General features: G+C 44.2%; 1 protein-coding gene and 1 non-coding gene across 3 annotated transcripts; one reads left to right on the top strand and one right to left on the bottom strand.

Moving 5' to 3' along the window:
* Positions 1–5,285: 5,285 nt before the first annotated feature.
* Positions 5,286–5,358, bottom strand: TRNAR-CCG (transfer RNA arginine (anticodon CCG)). Its single transcript has one exon. It is a non-coding gene; the product is annotated as a tRNA-Arg (tRNA).
* A 795-nt stretch (positions 5,359–6,153) lies between these two features.
* KPNA2 (karyopherin subunit alpha 2) lies at positions 6,154–20,708 on the top strand. 2 transcript variants are annotated; one of them, XM_086930926.1, is made up of 11 exons: positions 6,154–6,244; positions 10,930–11,032; positions 11,139–11,279; positions 13,524–13,612; positions 14,755–15,023; positions 16,578–16,672; positions 17,369–17,632; positions 17,980–18,213; positions 18,724–18,906; positions 19,123–19,272; positions 20,433–20,708. In XM_086930926.1, the coding sequence occupies exons 2-11, from the start codon at positions 10,961–10,963 to the stop codon at positions 20,523–20,525; spliced, it is 1,590 nt and encodes a 529-aa protein (XP_086787052.1). In that variant the 5' UTR covers positions 6,154–6,244; positions 10,930–10,960; the 3' UTR covers positions 20,526–20,708. The 2 variants fall into 2 exon arrangements, with proteins under 2 accessions (XP_086787052.1, XP_086787053.1); XM_086930927.1 differs by lacking the exon at positions 6,154–6,244 and adding an exon at positions 10,035–10,229.
* The last annotated feature ends 403 nt before the right edge of the window (positions 20,709–21,111 follow it).

Genomic DNA, 21,111 nt, shown 5'->3' with positions numbered 1-21,111 from the left:
CTCCACACTGGGAACATTCATGCTTAAACCTACAGTATGGCCTGTTACAATAACCTCTGTTGTAGTTCCAACATGAGCCCATGCCGCTTGGATGTCCCCTTGCGAACGACCCCGCCCCTTCCTGGGCGGCGCGCCTGGAAAGGGCCGGTACGCTACCGGCAACCCACTAGCTGTATGTGTAGTTTCTGTATGTTGAGAGGATGACATCCATTATAACCATAATTCCGTATCTATGTCCCCCCATGGTTTATCAGGAGACATACTCATCCTGGCCCTGAACTCTTCGTCATAGTTCGTCCAGGAAAAGCCGCCAAAATGCATGTGAGCCTTCCGTACCACATCCATGTATTTGAAAAGTGATACTGCCCTCTCCGGATATTTCTCGCAGTAAATGCAAGCAAAAATTTAAAAGGCCGATGACCAATTATCTATATTTCTAGGCACTCTAGGGAGTCTCGCCAGTTCCTTCTCCTCCTCTTTTGACCCCTCTCTCGCTTGCACATCTCGATGCAGCAAGCGAAAAACGTCTACATATTCATGCTGCCATATCTTTTGTTTCGTCTTTTGTGACAAATGTGTGCCTAACGGCAGCGACATGCCCATATAAGGTAACCTGTTTGGCACAGATGATCTATCTTCCGTGCCTTCGTGCCTAAGACTGTGTACCGTCTTTCCACCCTTCTCACCTGACTGTGAAACCTCCACTTGACTTTAACCCGAAACATCCTGCTCCTTGACCTTTTTACCAGCAACCTGTGAAACAACATCCCATGCCCCCCACCAACGCGGCTTACCCTTTGGAAGCTGTTCTTCTCGTCTTCTCAAATCTTCCTGAGATATCCGCTCAAGATTCTCCTTCTGCAGTCCAGAATCTGCCTCTTCATCTTGAACCTGAAATGATTGAACAGATTTTGTTGTCCCCATCCCCCTCCCTTTTCCCTCTGTTTGAGTTGGGCCCATTTTTTGCAAACTCATCAGTTGTTCCTCCACACTTCGCTCCTCCGAATTTTGCACAAATGCCACTTTTCCTGCCCCCCCCCCGTAGCTTGTGGGGCGAAGACTTGCTGGCTTCCTCCTGGACACTCTCCATCTCCTACACCCCCATCATATGTTGCCCAATTAAAAACAGGCCCTCGCTCCAAAGGCCTGTCCGCCTGGTGTGAATCCGCCAAAAATTCCACGTTAAAACCACTCTGCTCAGTGGCCGCCCTGTCCATCGCAAAGTCTCTGCCATGTGCTCGCCTACCTCCTGTCTGATTCCTGCTCTGAACCTGCTCAACTACTGGACTAAAAGGCACCCTATCTGCCTCCTCTGCTACTGGCACCCTGCTGCTTGTAGCCCCCAACCTCCCTTTACTCTGCTGCTACGTGTCCGAAATGTGGAATGTTCTACCCACACTGTTAGACCTGTCTGCCTTTGGGTAGTCCCTCCTATTCATTATTTATTTTGTCCCCTTTTTGCCCTCATACCACTTTTATCTTTTTGTGTCCACTGGATTATTTTTATGGTGTTGTTTTGGGGGTTAGATGCTCTTTGGCCCTCATAGACTTTTACCTCAGGCCTAGGTGCCTTTTTCTGACTAGAATCCACCCAGATCTACAAAATGGTGGCTATTAACTGCCATAACTGCCAACCCCTGAGAAAGCCCCATAGGAAAACATAGAGTCCTTCCAGAACCTTCTGGGACCTACTGGACCCTGAGTGAACAGACTATAAAAAGGCAGGGGCCAGGTAGCCATTTTGTGCAGTTCAGTGAGTTGGAGGAGAGAGGCAGTGGTGTGGGGAGGTGGACGCACTAGAAGTAGTTAGTTTGTCAGGGAAGATAGACAACTTCTTCAAGAAGACGTTCCCCCTCTTGCCCCTGACCAAACCCTCTCAACAGACTCTACTTTCTGAAGGAGTCGGTACGGCCGTGGCAGGTGGTTCTTGAGCCCCTCTGACCCCCACCCCCCAATTCTTTTCACTGGTTCACCTTACCGGTATTTCCCAGGAAAAGACCGGGGCGAGTTACAACGCCCTGCGCTGCTGTGAAGCCTCTGAATCGGAGGCGAGGAACGGAGAAGGTGCTGCTGGGCTAGGTGCATGAGTGGCTGAAGCGCTGATCTACGCGCAGGCCCAGTAGTGCGGCTGACTGAGAAGGGAGCCGGCGAGGCGCTGAACTACGCGCAGGCCCAGTAGTGCGGCTGACTGAGGTGGGAGCCGGCGAAGCGCTGATCTCCGCGCAGGCCCAGCGGTAAGCGGTCGACTGAGCGAGTGAGGCGGCGCCTAGCGGGGACACTACTCACCCGCGCCGCGGCTCGTTCGAGGAGGAAGCAGCGAGGTTCACAAGGGTGACTGGAACACCGGCAGCCTTAGCCCGGCCTCCTCTCATTGCTGGCCTATGTGCGAAGGGCCCGATCACCGGGAGAGGAGCAGCTGGGAGGAGAGAGAGTGAAGATCTGTTTTGGCGACTTGCTCTGCCCAGGCTCAAGTAAGGTGGAGGAAGGGGGAAGAGTAAAGAGTAACTGAGGAATCAGCCGGGAATGGGCTCTTTCATGCCCCTATAACGGGATTAGCTGGTGGAGCTCCTTCACACTTTCCTATTCTCTGAAGATCTCTATGACTAGCTCTGATAGGGTGAAGGAGGACCGGTTGGTAAGCCTACTGGGTTAAAGGCTCAGAGGGTCAAGTATAATAGAGATTCTCCTCAGTGCTGGAGAAGTGATCTGAGATATTGAGGATACTAAAATTGAGGGTGGAAGTATATTGTGGGATTCTTTTACAGAGGAGGAGGGGAAGAAGAATCTGTGACTTCATCCTGTGTTTACCTATGAGCAAGTTATAACAGAGCTGTTTGTGATATTACATCTGATAACTGTAATCCTGGGTTTACTCACCTATTGCGAGGAAGGTGTCACACAGTGGGCAGAGAGGTAACCTTCCAGGGTCCTAAGACCTGGATATTTCTAAAGTGATAAGCTGAAGTGGATAAAGTGTTAAAGTTGTGATTGTTCTTTTGGTGTAACCAGAAAACCTCAGCTGGGGTGGGTAATCTTTTACTGTAGGAGGTGCTTAAGCTGTCTGTTGAGAAAGTATTTCCTAGGATAATTCACTGTAAGAAGATTAACTACTACTGAACTGGATTCTTCTGATGTTATTAGATATATGTGGAAAGAACTGATAAAATTGTACAGTGTATTTAAGTGTAAAGCTACAGGAAGGAGAGTAAAGCTAACAAAATATTTTTATAAAACAGCTCGTATTTTTCCACAAAGATTGGTGTAGCGTCATTTTTGAGTGGAATTGCATTGAGTTACTGCTGGGTGGCGTGCAACCTTTACACATGTGCCTCTAATAATTGACTGTCTTACCCTAGGCCAGGCTACCCTAGGTGACCTGACAACTCTAGGTCCAACACACACCCATTGGTCATCTAAACTAATGCCCAAATCCTGTTCCTCAGGCCCGTAGCCTGTTGGTGCCTGGCGCGCAGCCGGGAAAATGTACTCGCGGTTAAATCTGGTATGTTCCAAACCATTGTCATACATATAATGAATGAAGTCTTCTTGGCCTTGTCCTGGTAGGCAGGCCGCCCTCCTCTGAAAACGCTCCTCAAAAGCCTGCGCCTGCAAACCCTCCTGACCGTGTACTTGTCTGTCCATAACATCTTCTGCAGTATTTTCCACAATGCTGAAAAAAAAACCTACTTCCTCAAACTCTGGTCCCAGGTCATAACCCCTGCAGACAAAAACTCCCTCTGATCCCTGGGGCACTCTTCCTGATGTGGCATGACCACTAATTACTCCTCACTGCCACTGGAATAGTCAACTAGTGGCTGAGGCTGTAACTGTCATGCCTCTGAAACTACTGTTGTGGGCAGGCGCTTATCAGCCCCCTTTACTGTATTGCCTTCTACAAATTGAGGCACACTGAATAAAGGCACTGGTCGGGCCGTATCTGCCGCGCTGGGGCTGCTCTTGCTGTCCTGCCCCTCCCACTTTCTTGAAGCAGGGGCCCACCCTCTGCTAACACCTTCCAAGAACATGTGGGCGTAGCCAACTCACCCAGCCGCCTGACGACACAGCCAGACCCTCTGAGCAATGCTGGGGAGAGGGAGCGTGAAGACTGACCTCTCCACAGCGCCAATTGACGAGTGTGCACCACAGACTGCCTTGCGCCTCTAGCCGAGCGCGCCCTTCTTGTGCCTCTTCGCGCTGATGCCGGCGGCCTGCACGCCTCAATGGCCCTCCTCACACCATTCCCCGCCTGTCTCCTCGGTGGCCTGTGAGGAGGCTCTGCTGCACCGTCCACTCTGACCGCTAATAGGTCGCTATGACGCGGAGCGCCTCCTGCAGTGCCTCCTTCGTCACCATTGCCAAAGCAGTAAGCGGCAATGTATAACAAATACCTTAAATATTTTATTTTTTGCCTAAATGCCCCAGCCTCGCCTAAAACCTCCTACCTCCTAAGACTGGAACCTAAAATGGCGCCTCTCCCCTGCCTAACGCCTACGCAGCTCCCTAGCGCGCGCTGCCCTGCTCTAATGCGTCATCGCTTCTGGGTCTGCCCATTCGGGCGAAAATCCACGGGGGAGACTGCTGCGCTCGCTCCCCCCGAGGATCCCATTGTGTAAAATGCATATGCAGTCCGGAGCTGCTTTAGAGCTTTGATAAAACATACGCATCACAAACCTCAAGCTCTATGACATATTTTTCCAAATATAAATTACATTATTGGCGCTTGGCATCCTAATAAATTCCATAATTCATCTTGTTTATATGTATTTGAACATCACCGATATACACCTCAGTTATCACAGGGTAAATAAATGATTACATATTTATAAATACGCGGATAGAGCTTTAAAATGTAGACTAGGTGATGGTCTACAAACAGTCACTGCTTTGCACTCATAGACAAGTAGATTTACATTTTCGTTTTGGTTTAAGTAATAATGCGTATATTGCATACAAATCTTCATATTCTTATAAATCACAAAGGTAGCAACTCTGCTTTGAATGTAAACTTGAAGCTGTGTTACTGTACTCCAGGCTACTAACTCCGCACACGCAAACACGTTGCTTTCTGCATTTGGAATACGTTTACAAATAAAGTTAGTTTATTTTATGTAAATGCAAGATTCACGAAAAGTGTTTCCCAACATCTTCACCAAATAAAAGGAGATAACTCTCATCTTTAGCTTTTATCCTTATTTCTTCTGCATAGCAGAGCAAATACGAAAGGGAATAGCACAGCCTGCACTATTGTAAATATTCCTTATGTGATCCAAAACATGTGAGACATACGACCCAGATGGGACTCGAACCCACAATCCCCAGCTCCGGAGGCTGATGCCTTATCCATTAGGCCACTGGGTCAATGCGTAGTTGATAGGCACGCTAACGCCTTGTATCTAGTACGCATGCGGCATCGTTCCTATCATGTGAAATGAAGCATTCCTGTCTATATTGTTTGCTAAGCCTCTTCTAAAAAATGTGTTTAAAGCCTCAGTTTCTTGGCACGATATATCTGCATTTCAATACAAATAGCTTCACTAAAATAAATCTAATACTAATCCGGTCAGAGCTGGGTGCTTCCAGACTCGCAGCGCACTAACCTCGTGGTCCTCAATGAATAAGAACAGATCAGGTTTCCGGCGAGGGCTCTCCGAACGTACAATAATTAACGGAGATACTTTTAAGTGCTGTTAAAAACAAGTTATTATTAAAACGGCCATCACACATTATGCCTTAAACCTGATAGTGGAAGTTATTCGCATATCTTTCATACGAGGTACATCAAATGTTACTCTAAACATTAAGGACATTAGAAATAAAACTACTGCAAACGTTAATCTAAGAAATCGTCGATTCTGTAGTCGAACTCCCGAAAATGGGACGTTTTCGAATTAAATCACTTATCCAATTAATCAGTGATACGGGCAAGATGGAAATAGTTACCCTTCTATTTTTATTGTGTTTACGAACTGTAAATAGTTCACATTAAAAAGGCCAGGTTTGTAAGAAACATGCCACAAGTAATTACTGTTTTTAATGCCGATCTCTGTAGTTGGGAAACCAAGCGCCTACTATTCTCTAATGGCGGTCGCTTTTCCCAAGCTTCAGCCGGGGTCTTTTCATGCTAGAGTTGTCATCCCGGAAGCTCCGCCCTTTATAAACCAGACGGTGCTTGAAATAAAGGATGTATTTTGGGCGCTCTCTCTTTTGCTCAGGACGCGTGCCCGCTTAAACTTCTGTCTCAGCTGTAAGTTACTTTTCACGAATACCGCGCCGCTGTGTCTAAGGCACGGGACATTGGTGTTTTCAAAATAAAATATTTATTTTCGAAGTTATCTTCCTCGAGCATTTTGCCGATCTGGGAGTTGTACCAGCCTCGTACTTAAAACAACATTTAAGTACTACTGTGTTAGCATTCATTACTTTACTTCCAAATCACTATACTATGCTTGTCCACTTGCCAAATGTTAGCCATACTTTGCAAAGAGCAGAAATCACACCGTTCTTTTATGATTCCAGCGACCTCTAAACTATATCCCTCATCTAAGAATCAGTCTAGATAGTTTCACGTTACGTGAAGAATCATGAAAGATTTGCTTTTATTCAGAAAAGTGTGACTGAAAAACAATAGCGAATCCTTGCTGATATGGGCATGTTCCTAAGATTTGCGTTGATTTTCTTTATTATTTATGAGGAAGTCTCTAAACAAACCTTGTGCGATTTTAAAACTATGGCAGTCGTCGTTTTTTTAGCTTGTCAGCCCTAAAACTCAAAGATCAGATTATCCGAGCACACAGGTTTAATACAAATTTTCATATGCAGTTATGCCATTCCATAGACCAATGGAAAACATGGTATTTAGAGTAATTGAACCACGTCACAACGAACAGGGATTTAAGGATGAAAACACTGGGGGTGGGGAGGTCTCCTCAACAGGGCGTGGCTTATATAATTAGAGGCATGGCTTAAAACACCTAAGCTAAAAACCTCTGCTTTAGCATTGTGTGCCACCCGACTGTTAATTTCAGTTTCGGTCGTTACATCCACATATAATATAGGAATATATGATGTTACCACGAATACAAGTTCCACGCATGGCAATACCACGCGAATTTTAGTTCGCAAGTGGCTTTACCACGCTGGAATTTGCAACGAAGGATCATACCACGCATTTTTACGTCCTAAACACAAACACAAATGCTAAAGATTATTTTCTTACCTGACACCTTCCTGTCTTTCACCAGCAGCCCGTACCTTCCATCCACCATCGAAACAAGCGTGAAAACACGTCTGCCAAAATTAAAAAAGGACTGCCGTAACGGCACGTCTTTGGGGGAGGCACTTTCCTTTTACCTCAGTGCTACTGAAGTGCGTTTTTTTTTAAATGTAATTAACCCGCTCTGGAGGAAGCCGTCGACGCCTGCTCAATTAATTTAGGTTTTTCTTTGTCTAATTATCGTAAGCACTGGGAAAGGGAGCCGAGCTCAGGGCAGTAAACTGACACTCGGACGCCGTGTGTGGCATCCTCGTTGGTACTGAAGTGCGTTTTTTTTTTATTTAATTAACCCGCTCCTTTTTTTTTTCTGGGGGGGAGACCCCCCCAGGCCCCCCCCCAGCCCCTCCCCCAGCCGACCCCCGCCAACCCCCCAATCCCCCTAGCCAGAACGTATATGCGTGGCAAAGACTGTCGTTGAAGGCATACGCGTGCAAAAGACGTTTGCGAGGTAAGTGCCTCGTAGTAAACGTCACGCGTAGAAAAGCCTTCGTTGAAAATGATGTTTCCCATAATATAGCAAGTAACGTTATATCTACCAGCCAGGACTATTGGCTTTGTCAGTGGTTGTTAGCGGCATAAGATAAATAAGCAACAACTATGGCTTCGTTTTATAGAATATTGAAAATGCTTCAGTTTTGAAATGATGAGACAGTGAAAGAACTATACAGATTCTCTCTGAAGTTGCCTCAAAGGCAGCGAAGAGTGGTACTTGCTCCAGAGTTAAGAATTTTTTTTCACCCCGAGAGTAGTGGCAGTGCAAAAATGGAGAGCCCGATAGGAACCTTTCTCTGCACCTACACTGGCTTTCCCACATGGGCATAGTACACTGTAGATTACATTTTTGGATTTACAGTTTGTAAACTCTTGGTGTTGTATTGTGTTTTTTATATGTAAATGTAGAACCTTCTTAAGTGGATGCACAAGCCACACGTGTGCCACATTTATGATGTCCCACTATGGTTGGCAAACCTATAAGGGTTTGCACAGTTCTCTGTATGCGTTGGGTCTCTGTATTAGAATGAACCAGCTTGTTTCTGAGGTTTTTATTCCTCTTCAGGCCAAACAGTGGAATCTCTTTGAGGGGATTCAGAAAGGAGATGGCTCGTCAATGTTTCCGTCCTACCTTTTTGACATTTGTTGTAACTGAATTAAATGTGGCTACACACACTAGTCTATCTGTTGGTTTTCTCATCTTAGGTTCTAATAGAATCTCTCTGGGTATGTATCATGCTCTTTTCATGTTTTTTTTTTTTTAAAGTCGATAAGGATATTGTCTCAGTTTTAGGACCAATTTGTTGGCATTTTCAAAATAGGCATGGCACCATAAAGACAGTATATCTGCCATAGATGTAAAGAAAAGCATGTTTCTTGAAAAATAAATGGTCCCTATAATAAGACCATTATCCGAATTCCCATTTATTCTTCATATTATTGTCCAGATTGAATTTTACGCCCTGATGATGATCTCCACAAAAAAACAAAGCACGTGTCCACTCAAAGGTCGAAACTGCATTGGCACAATATCTGGGGAAGAAGTTTTAGATTGTTTTACTATGTTTTATTATTGGGCCAGCAGCACTCTCCTTTTACGATTAGGTTGGAAACTCAAGACGAAGATAGAGTTCACTGGATTTCTTTTACCGATTAGCTCAGGGTTATCGCTGAAAACAATCCAATTGATTGGGTGCTTTGACCTAGATTGTGCAAATGTGGGCCTGGGCAGCACCAAGAAAAGAACTTGCTGCGCCTCCTCATCAAGAGGTTGCTAGGGTATCTGATAGTTGATTGGTTGTTAGCATTGTGACGACATATGGTAGTTCCAGTCTCGAGTTTTCATGGGCATTGTAGTTGTTTAACTTAGCTTCTGTTTAAATAAATCTAAGCAGATGTAATGAGCCTCCGGGCTGGTTATAAAATTACGAGTCCCACAACTCACAGTGCTGGGGCATAAAAAATCTGAATTGACTGTGTCACATATGATTGATTTTTTTTGGGGGGGGTGGGGCAGAAAGGGGTCATTTCGCAACCAATGCCAGCACAAATATTCTTTGAATTTAGACAAATATAAATCATCGTAATACTTTGCCTGGCCCAAACATCGTTCCCTTAAAGGCGATCTGATCGGCATAGCATGCTCATTCTTTGAGTTACTGGACACCACGGCTTGTTATCTAGACTAATGGAATTGGCATTGAATTTGAAAATGCCGTATTTGCTGCTATGTGCTGTGGTCTGATATCACGGAACGGAGGACTAGACTTCGAGTGCCAGTTATTTCATAATTTTCAAATAATTGTAATGAAAATGGGGTAGCTTTATTTGAAATGTTTCACTTTAGCAATTGAAAACCACGTTAGTCCTTCTGTTGAAATAGTTTACATTTGGGATCTCGAATCATTCTGTCGCGAATCATCACAACGTAATTGCCATTAAAAATCCCGAATTTGTTTCCTATGCACTGCTTTAAAGCAGATACATTTTTACTAAAATACGTAATTTAATTCGACGCATGAAGTATTATGTAAACTGTCTTTGGAAAAGACAAGCGCGTTATTTATATTATGAAAGTAAAGGAAATATTTAGTTTCCTGTTGTTGGCTGGTTTTTAAAGTGTTCAGAATGCACCATTCAAAGGTGGCCGCCGCGTTTACGAAGCTGCCTGTCTAGTGTTTATTTTTTTTCCTCCAAGCCCAAGATCGTGACCCCCTAACCCCCTCCCATTGAACCTCTTTTATGACGTTTGAGGCTACGTCAAGTAGGCAAGCAAAGGGGGCGGGTAAGTCTTACGGGGCGAGTCTGCCTTGCAGCATCCTGGTCATGTTTCAAAAGAACCAATGGCAGCCTTGCTTTCGCTCGAACTGGCCAATAGTAGGAAAGTGTGGCGGGTGATTTAAATCGCACGGGAAGCTGGCTCGGCAGAGCTGCTTCTGGACTGCTGAAGGAGACACACGCACAGGTACTTGCCTTTGTAATAGGGGCTTTATGGGATGAAAATAACTTATCTTCTTGCACTCGGAAAGGTTGCAATTAATAATTTATGTTTATTGTCGATGTTCACTTTAATTGCGCCTTTGGCTCTTTAAATGTCATGTGTTTGTTTTTCACATAAAAGTTCTTGACTGTGTTAGTCCCCTTTAACAGTTGCGGCTTTTCGATTTCGTTAATGTGAGGCTCTTTTATGCTTGCCAAGTATATAGAAAAGCCGGTTGTGTTAAGCTCCTAGTGTCTTTTGAATTCCGTACTGTATAGCGTAAGTGTTCGTAGAGGGACATTTCAAGTTTGTTTTAAGAGCAGCCTCCTATTCCTGAATGTAACTGGGTGTGTGCGGGTATGTGAGAGTTCGTCGTGATTGTTGGATACGACAGAATGTTCCCTGGCCGTGTCTTGGCCATTTAAAACTTGTGTAGCTCCTAGCAACGAGAGCCCGTGCTTCTTGCTGTGAGACGCTCCTCCAGTGACCCCTCTCAATAAGAACATTTTTCTAAAACCCATGTTTTCTCCTTATCTGAAACGTGTGCCGCGGAAAAGACTGTTTGGGGCTGCGGTTTTGGATCGCTAACTACGGACTGCATCTTACTGGGTGTTTAAGGGTTACTATCAAACTAGCTGTACCTGGCATGGGTGCGTCCACTGTTAACTCGCCTCTTGTATTCCAGGTCTGTTTCAGTTTTGACACCCTCTCCAAACATGTCTACTACCAACGAGAACTCCAGCGCTGTGCGCCTGAACCGCTTTAAGAACAAGGGCAAGGACACTTCGGTAAGTACATTACGCTATGGGGTCAGCCAAATTGACACAGTCGGGAATGTATTGAACGCTGATGCGCGAACTTTGTTAAAACGCGTGACTGTGCATCTCTCTGTAGGAAATGAGGCGGAGACGGATAGAAGTTAACGTGGAGATCAGGAAGGCCAAAAAAGACGATCAGATGCTAAAGAGGAGGAATGTTAGCAGCTTCCCTGACGAGCCCCTCTCGCCCCTGCAGGAGAAGAACCAGAACGGACAGGTGAGCATGGAGCCAGGCCTCATTGTTCTCTAGTGCCCTCGGGAGGGGAGGATGCCATTTCTTAAAGGCAGGATCCAGATGTGATAGTTGATACCATAAGAATATCAGTCGTCCTGTGTCAGATTTGAGAATACTTCGTAACTGTCTGTAGTAAAAATGGATGTCGAATTCGATAATTGTCTTTTTAGTTATAAATATAAAAGCAAAAACCTGTCTGCCCTTCCAACTTCCCCGTTCAAACGCGCCATTCCACGTTCTACCATATGCATCATGTATTCTACATCCCACTTGCACCCACGGGTATCTCACGTTCCATTGCCTGGCAACCAAACTAACTCAATGCTATGGGTCCTGAGACTTGAGCCTTCAGAAGCGACTTCCTGCAAACATCTCAAGACATGGTTTTCAGGCAAAGAAAGTAGACCAGTTGTGCCCTTCAAACAACCCCGACTCTACTGGACTATGGATATGGTGCTATTTCTCTAGTGCAGGGACACTTTGGAGTAACCAGGCACTTTAGAAATCCTTTAACATAACATGTCTTGGCTAAACGGTAACCAAACAAAAGCTTGGTCACAAGCAGGAATCCTGCGCAACATCTGACCAATACTACCCGCACTCTCAAACCTTGGGTGCACCTGCCAGTTGACTTCCATTGCTTATCACGCTGTCTGCCACGTTAACCCTGGTTTCTGATTCAGTTACCCACTGCTTATCCAATTTTTATTTTTTTAATATACCGCTTTAGTCTTTAATTTCCATATCTCCACCAAGCACTGACTTAGTCTGAAGTCGAATTAACAACAATGTTACCAATTTGGCCCTGGCCTTTGTCTCCTCAGCAGCTTTAATGGTGACTTGTCAGAAACCACTCTAATTCTAACGTGCACTAGAACAATGAGCTTGCAGTGTTTTCCAACACAACCCTGACTTGAGAGCCATTTGAAGTGCTTTAATCACCCTATTAAAGATATCCCTAGGCCTTTTGCCTCAGTGATGCAAGCTACCCTGATATGTTTGATTCCACTAGATAACTCGTCTGTTTCGATTATAAACTGAGCACACTTGTCCATGAACTCTACAGGAATACCTTCTTTGCACCCCAAAAAAACTTCCCAAAGTTCACACCGTGCTCATGGTCACATTACATACCACATGTACCTTCAGCCATTTTAGAAAAACAATTGACCAAAACTAACAGACCAACATGTCCACAGCTATGTTTCTTCAAGGTCTATCTGGTAAGTCAACCATTCAGACCAGAGCTAGTAATGTACATTCCTTTCCCAGCCAGCAGAAATGTTCTCTCACTTTTCCCTTAGTGCCAGACATCTCTCGATGTACCTCATGTTAATTTCACCTTATGTTTTATAAATCTCTGTAGGATTCACAAATGAGCCCCCCACCACACAGCTTATCACAAGGTTGATCACTCGTCATCTGTTTTACTAACATGGCTCATCACCCACTCATCTGTTAAATTACTATGTATCGTAAAACTTCTCCACATCCTCAGTGTCACCACCGCATCACATTGTCAATAGCCTTCTACTCAATTTAAATAACCCATCAGCTTGTCCATTTAATTTTCCAGGTACCTATTCTACAGTTTAAAGGTACACTGGCAACTTGGATGCACCCATGTTCTCCACACGTACATTCCATTACCTGCCCTAGCTCAATAAAATACTCCTCACTATTCAATAGCTTAGTGCTGCATTATTCCTCTTGCTTTTGAATAGAAAGCACAAGTTTTAACCCTGCTTGTTTGTAATCTAGCAGGTAGTAATTGCACAGGCTAGCTGTGTACAGCTTCTACAGTTGGAGGCTGAAAAATTGACTGCTTCAATTTAACCTTCCGAGGAATAAATCCGTATTTTGATAATGAGGTATAGTTGGGCAGAGGAGTGGACTACTGGGGCATCAGGAGAGTTCCATTTTTGTCCTAGAAGACCACATCTACCTATTTGGAGGCACACTCTTGACTGCTTCAGCTTTGCAGTCTGGCCCGAAGGGCTACAATATAGTGGACTGGAATAATATATGTATATTTGCTTAATGCAAGCAACTGTATCCTTGCCGTTAGGATCGGCCTGTTTTTAGTGCTACCTTCTATGAAGTTTATTACGTTTCATCGGTTAGGGGGAGGGCCAAAACTAATTTAAGATGCTTTGAACACCACTCTTTCGGAATGTCTACTAGTGGCTTGTTTTGTAGGTTTAACACTGTTCTATCTGTTCTTAGGTGGCAGTTCCATGGTCGGTTGATGAAATCGTGAAAGGAATAAATGGCCCCAACTTGGATATCCAACTTCAAGCTACTCAAGCGGCAAGGTAGAGTACAGACGTTTGGGCTCTTGTTTATCTTTGACACGTTTGTTACTGTTTTGAAATGAGTTTCACTTGTAAAATGTCATTCAGGTGATTCTCTCGACGGTGATAAAGGAGTCCTTGCTAGGGTTGCTGACTTTCCCTAATCACTATGCAAGAGCACATTTGAAAAGATTTTCTGGAGAACAGGGTGTGATTAAACATCGCAGAGCACTTTCTTGGAGTGAAATTCCATGACGCCCTCAAAGTTTTTAATTTTTATCATCACTCTGCCAGATATTTAGTTTTCTAGGTCTGCTTAGGTCGTACCTTTAGTTCCAACCCATGTATCACTTCCTGGATTGAGCCCTTACAGCTCAGTATTGGCACCTTTTTGTGCTAAAAGTTTACAAAAGGATTGTCATCCAAATAGAATCCTAGTACCTGAAACGCAATGGTAAGCTGTATCCACCACGGATACTGCCCAGTATCCACATCTACTGGAAATGAACATTGAATTATAGAACTGTGCAGTGCCCGCAATAGTAGCATTTCCCTGGGTAGGGAGATCTTCCATCTGAATCCCCTCCATGGTAGTTGTGTTCTAGTATTGGTTGTGAACTGTAGAACCAGGAGACTACATTGTTTTTGGATGTTGGCTTTGGAGCGTGAATAGACAACCACCCACCACCACCACTAACTTGACTATCCACCATAATCTAATCCGGTGGAAGTCCATGCAGTGGAACTCGCTGCACTCTACTGCATTCTCCGATCTCAAACTGTGTTTATCTTTGGCAGCTCAGTCTGCTTTGCGTGTCCATTTGATATGGTATTGTGTACACAGTGAAGGGGCTTAATAGAGGAAAGCAACACAGGCCTCTATTCTCTGCATAAATTGTATTCGTACGTTCAGGGTTGTTTAACTGAAGTCTCCCCACTGCTGGTCAGTGTTTCTAAAGGTGACTGGCTCCCAGAAGCTTCCTTAGGTAGGATCCCTCCCTTGCAAGGATGGAATGCTCCTGTAACTTGTCAACATCGCAGCTAACTGTTGGATCCAAGTGTGTGCTAGTGATCACCCAACAAACTGCTTAACGTGGATGTCTTGGTGCTCAGGGTTTCACTTGAACCCATTGCCATCTTCTGAATGTATATTCTGTTCACAGGAAACTCCTTTCCCGAGAGAAACAGCCTCCCATCGACAGCATTATCCGGGCTGGTTTAATTCCAAAGTTTGTGGCGTTTTTGGGCCGTATGGACTGTAGCCCCATTCAGTTCGAGGCGTCCTGGGCTCTCACCAACATTGCCTCCGGCACTTCAGACCAGACCAGGGCTGTGGTGGAGGGTGGCGCTATCCCCGCATTCATTGCGCTCTTGGCATCTCCACACGCGCACATCAGTGAGCAAGCGGTGTGGGCTCTGGGAAATATTGCAGGTATGTTGCACTTGCTTCAAGTTCTGTTTTGGGGGTATTTGAGCTCTAGCCTGTGGAATAAAGTCCCACCTAGTTTTTTATTAATCTCCATGAATGATTCAAGAGCTGCATGGGTCGTCTTCTTTCTTGCCCAGCTCCCAATCTTCTTTTCTTTTGCACCTCTAAACCCTGTGTCCTCTCTAGAATGTTTACCTTCCCACCCTGTTTACTACTTACTTTCCCTACCACCGTGGTGGGTACACTCTGCCTCTATTGTACAGAGCATAATTACACTCCAACGCTTTCCCATGGGCCAAAAATGTTTTGTCTGTGATGTGATTGAGGGCCACATTGATGCCAGCAGGATGGTGGTCAGGAGACGGTTCTGTGGGGCGGTGCCAGTAAGGTGGGTTTACTGGAAGTGAAGGATGTACCTCTGCATGTATAATGTATTTATGTATCCATTATCACTTTACCCCTACTATTGGGGGGAAAACCCTCCCCAATGCTATTTCACCCTTTACACCTCTGTGTGTACTCTGCCTCCATTCTGACTCGAACCAACCTCTTTCTACTATTCTGATCTCCTACTATTCTGATCTCCAAAATAACCCTTTCTAGGCTCTTCCCTCCTTGGATCACCCCAAACTTCCTTTTCATAAGATCTTCTAAATTGTTCCATCAGCTATCCCTCCTTTGACTCATCCTCAACTCCTCTTACTACTATGATCTCCCTATTCCTAATCCATGTCTGGAGATTTCTTTCCAATTCCTTATACTCTTCTCGCTCTATCGCGCTCGCTACCTCCTATCTCATCACTCGGGGCTACCACAGCATCACTGAGCGCCACAGCATCACTCTGGGGCACAACAAAATCACTATGCGCTACCACAGAATCACTCTAGGGCACAATATCACTATGCTCTACCTCAGCATCACTCTGGGGCACAATATCACAATGCGCTACCACATCACTCAGCGCCACCACAGCATCAATCTGTGCAACCATTCAACTGGTTCAAATATGTTCTCTCAATGTTTCAAGCTTTATTACAAATGTCACGAAGATGTTAATATTTCACTTCTGTTCTTGGATTTTCAGCACAATAAAACACTGAACATAATCTTCACAAGTTATTTACAAAAGTTTAAGCGATTGCCATTTATAAATTAAATAACATTCAAGTATTTAAAAAAATTAAAAGCCATTGTTATTTGTAATGTATACATCAATATAACACCTATTGCATTACAGATGCTATAGATATCACATTTGCGAAAGTTAAAACTCTTGGGAAATGTAAATGACAAAGCTATTAATTTCGCTATTTTCAAAACCAACACATATACAAAATGTGTCATTTACAATACCAATAGCTCAAACTTTCCTAATGTGAGACCTATTGCATTGCAAATGCGTTTTTTTTTTTTGTAAACTTAATACTTTGACTGTCTAGTGATTGACGTGAAGCAGGACCTGCTGTGGTGTTGCTTCTAGTAGTCCATTTCAGTTGCTGCAGAATCTTAAGTGTTCTAGCGAGACTGGGCATTTATCTGTTTCCGCTCTGTTGTAGGTGATGGCTCGTCATACAGGGACTTGGTCATTAAATATGGTGCGATTGATCCCCTGCTTGCCTTGCTAGCTGTGCCGGATCTATCCACGTTTGCGGTAAGGTTTTCTCCTGCTTGGTTACTCTAAGGGTATAATGGCAAAGTTTCAAACATCTATCGCACATTTTAAATCTCCCATTCCTCCACCACTTGCAATTGTTTAAATATCTGGCAATATTTTAGGTACCATCTTATTTTCATACCAAACAAATACTGTTTTGGTGCCTGCCAAGCCTGTCCGCAGCTACACTGCTCAGAACAGCAGGGCATTTCCTACACATTCCTCTTGTCCCTCCCACCATGCAACTTGAAGGATTGTGCTGTTATTTACACTTTAATATTTATTTATTTCCAAATCTGTTTTTGAGTTTGCCCTATTGAAAGGTGTTCTGCAGATGCTCTGTTGCTTGCAGTCCCCCTCCTATTTTTGACTGAAGTAGCCGATACCTAGATAGCCTACTGCTTATCTCACCTAGTTTCCAAGTCTACCATTCTGAAAAACTGTGCCATCCGGCCAATCCGTACTTTGTAAGATTTATATAGCTGGGTTCATTTGAGTGTTCGGACTTATGAAAAGGTTGCTTTCTCAACCCTAAATAGGCCTGTGTAACCAATGGTTAGTGTGATCTTTTACGGTGGGTCAAGTCTCCCGTCATAGGCCTACCAATTTTGCTTTAGATCTTAACCAGAGTTTCTAGCACACTGCTTTACAATAGCTTCCCGTGTTCTAACACTTTGTCCTATTTAAATGCAGTCTGGATATTTACGAAATCTCACCTGGACGCTGTCTAACCTGTGTCGCAATAAGAACCCAGCACCACCGCTAGAGGCTGTCCAGCAGATCTTGCCAGCTCTTGTTCGCCTGCTACACCACGATGACAAGGAGGTCCTGGCAGACACCTGCTGGGCCGTCTCCTACCTCACCGATGGGCCCAACGAACGAATTGAAGTAGTTGTTGCCACTGGACTGGTGCCTCGGCTCGTCCAGCTCCTGGGATGTGGTGAACTTGCTATTCTGGTGAGCCTTTGCTGCAGTGTACGCTCGCTTGCTAGCTTATTTGCATTGTGAGCGTGCCTTCTATCTAATGTGTGTGTATATTAAAACTGGTGTATGAAAGCTATCAGTTCACAACCCTTGCTGCTGTTAATAAATATTTTGATTTTACTTCCCTTTATAATATCTATGCAGGCCAGCTGGATCTTGCATGTAAGTGTGCAGATCTAAGCACCACTTGTCATCACCTGGATATTGTGTATACGCGTCCTCTTATCGCAAACTGATGCTGCAGAGCTAATGTCTTGTTAAGCACCAGGGGATGCTACAAAGGAACCAATACTTATGCTGTGAATTTTTCTTCCCCACAGACTCCTTCCCTAAGAGCCATTGGAAATATAGTCACCGGCACAGATGAACAGACGCAAGTGGTGCTTGAATCCGGAGCCCTGGCAGTATTCCCAAGTCTACTCAGCCATCACAAAAATAATATCCAGAAAGAGGCTGCCTGGACTCTATCCAACATCACCGCTGGACGCCAGGACCAGATTCAACAAGTTGTGGATCATGAGATTATTCCCTATCTTGTGGCCATTTTAATGAAGGTGTGTTACCATGAGCAAATGTCAATTTGTGGCTGGCCATCTGTTATTGGAAAGGGTGCGAGGGCTCAAACGGCGATGCATGTGGGGTATTGAGTTTAATTTTTTTTAATTGACATATTTGATAATGCCAAGCAACTTGCAGTAATCTAGTTTCTTGAAGTGAAATGGTTCCAGACACCTCCACATTTTTGTGGTACTTTTTTGTTGACTGTTTGATGCCTTCCAGGTTGTGATTTCATGAATGTTAGGTTGATTTGCTACAGTGTAGATGGTTGGCTTAACCTCAGGCTTATATATAAATTTACTTATGATTTGTAGGGCTTACATTTTTCGTTGAACCAACATTTTGAGCAAGGTGGGTAGAGTTAGTGTAGAGGAGCAACAGTGGTAGAGTAGCCACTTTTCTTGCCAGAAATGCAAGCGTTACAAAACTCTTAAATTGAATTGTAAGTGGCCGATTGGAACTGTAGTTGCAGGTCTGTTTTTTATTATGCAATTCTCCTACTACAGGGTGACTTCAAAACTCAGAAAGAAGCTGTGTGGGCTGTAACTAACTACACGAGTGGTGGAAGCATTGACCAGGTGGTGCACCTTGTTCAAGCTGGAGTTCTGGAACCCTTAATAAATCTCTTGTCTGCCAAGGACAGCAAGATTGTCCAAGTTATCTTGGACGCCATCACCAACATCTTTTTGGTAAGTTCAGTACTTATTTTTTTTTTTTTAAGGGCATTCTCTGGTGTCATTATAGTGGGTCTAAATCTGCAGAAAAACTAAAATACATTCAAACATTAATGGTCTTTTGGGCTGAGGTTTCCTCTTTGGCGTGTGGCGATATGGTTGGAGTGTTCAGGGAGTTGGTCTCCTTAATGGTAGTTTACCTAGTAATTAACCAGTTTATTTTCCTTTCAGGCTGCTGAGAAACTTGACGAGATTGAGAAACTATGCATTATGATTGAGGAGTGTGGTGGACTGGACCGAATTGAAGCGCTGCAGACTCATGAGAATGAGATGGTCTACAAAGCATCCTCAAACCTGATAGAAAAATATTTCTCTGCGGAGGTAAGTGCCATAGTATTAACTTGTATTTGCAGTGTGTGGGGGCAGCCTGTCTCCCCACCCCCTACCGGCTTTTTTTGGGGGGGGGATGTTTTTATTGGCCTTTTGAGATTATAGCGGAATTAAAATACATATATTGAAACCTTTGGACAATTATTATATACTTCTAATCCCTAATGGAATGGACCTCTGACCATAAACAGTCATTTTGGTTATTCTTACCATGTATAATCAACTTAACAATAACTCCCCTGCCTACCCCTACGTTGTGTGTCTGAAATCTAGATTGATTCCTGGTCCGGCTCCACTTCTAATCTACTCCTGTCGTGTCTGGGTGTGTTAGTCACAACTCTGTTCTCTATGGGTTATTCTTGGTACCAGTGTTCGGAGGGGGGATGGAGCCCCAGGTGGATGTCTCTCTTAGGGCTTTGATCATTGCCTCCCAAGCCCATACATCAACTTTCTCGTTCTGCTGTCCCTTACCGTCTATCCTTGTAGAGAAGCAGCATACAATGGCTTCAGGGTGCCCATGTGCGCTTACAAAGAACATAGACTACCTGGCCCCATTCATGATAGCGTTGGAAAGTCCCATGGCTTTAAAGGCCTTTCATTGGGCTGCTTGAGTGAAAGTAGTGAAGGCACCCTTTCCCACTTTACAGAAAAGCTGGATCTGTTTCTTTGCTTAAGGTCATCGCAAGCTATTCGCTGGATTGAGCCTCTGCCCCCCAGCATGTTCAACATCTCTGGCTGCAGGCAGTGTCCTCCTTACTAGCTATGTTGATCCTGCCATAGGTGTGCCATGTTGATCCTCAGCTTTCCTGTGTGGAGCACCGGTTTGCTTTCCTCTAAATGAGGAAACTAATGGCTTATGAAATGGTAGCTTCAACTCCTTGCCAGGCGCCTCATAGTCACGCATATTACACCATCACACACGTTGACTACATTTTAAAACCAAGCTCCTTGCATCTTGGTTGGAATTATAACTTGTTTTCTATTGCTGTACAGATTTGCTTACGTTGCATCCCACAGAAGTATAACCTCAGTGCATTTATACTCTAGGCATTGTTCTGATTGTATGTGTAGATTACGCTAAAAATAGGTTTAATACAAAAGCAACTCCGCGAATGCCATGATTTGAGTTGATCTTTATTCTGTCCCTTTAGGATGAAGAAGATGCAAGTGTTGCTCCAGAAATTACCACTGATGGCTATGCTTTCCAGATAGAAGAAAGCAATGCTGGGACTTTCAACTTCTAGCTGTCCTTCCGTCGGTCTGTTTCTGTGTACGTCTTCTGGTTTGTCATTTTCAATGTGAACATCTAGCACTTTCTCCAGCTCAAACATACTTGAACCGTTCTGAAAGGTAAATGCACAATGTGAAATTTGTAAATCTATACTGTCTACGCTGTTTACTGTAAATAAAGTTTTATCATCTTCCAATCAGTGTTTGGTGTTTTTGTGGAGGGTATTATTCTTATGCCATGGCACATATCATGGGGGGGTGGGTATCGTAGTAGCCTTGGATGCCAATGTCCTACCTAAACACATCCCTTTCTTGAATGTTTAACTTTGAGGTGTGGCATAACTTGTTCAAAGAAGCCTTTAAGTGGATGTCAGGTTTTGGAATTCTGCTACAGATATCCCTTGGCAGAGCGAGGGCAAATCAAGATGCATTCCAGCCACACATCCTGTCATTAATTGAAATTGCAGTTTAAAGCCCTAACTTTTCATTGAGGTATTTGTTAGAGTAATAGTGTCATCCTGACCAGCACTGTGTCCAGTAAACTAAAAGTCCACACTCTTGCCACCACCTGCTGTTACTACAATACCATGATAACTGTGT

This window comes from Lissotriton vulgaris, chromosome 7 (genome assembly GCF_964263255.1).
Source record: "Lissotriton vulgaris chromosome 7, aLisVul1.2, whole genome shotgun sequence".
Taxonomy (NCBI): domain Eukaryota; kingdom Metazoa; phylum Chordata; class Amphibia; order Caudata; family Salamandridae; genus Lissotriton; species Lissotriton vulgaris.
This window is presented reverse-complemented; position numbering and strand designations above follow the sequence as displayed.

What these genes read in the sequence shown, in the direction of transcription:
- KPNA2 (XM_086930926.1), top strand. Translation starts at nt 10,961, where the DNA reads ATGTCTACTACCAACGAGAACTCCAGCGCTGTGCGCCTGAACCGCTTT. An exon ending in TTGTGGCCATTTTAATGAAG is followed by an intron (nt 18,214 to 18,723) that starts GTGTGTTACCAT and finishes CTCCTACTACAG; the next exon opens with GGTGACTTCAAAACTCAGAA. An exon ending in CCATCACCAACATCTTTTTG is followed by an intron (nt 18,907 to 19,122) that starts GTAAGTTCAGTA and finishes TTTTCCTTTCAG; the next exon opens with GCTGCTGAGAAACTTGACGA.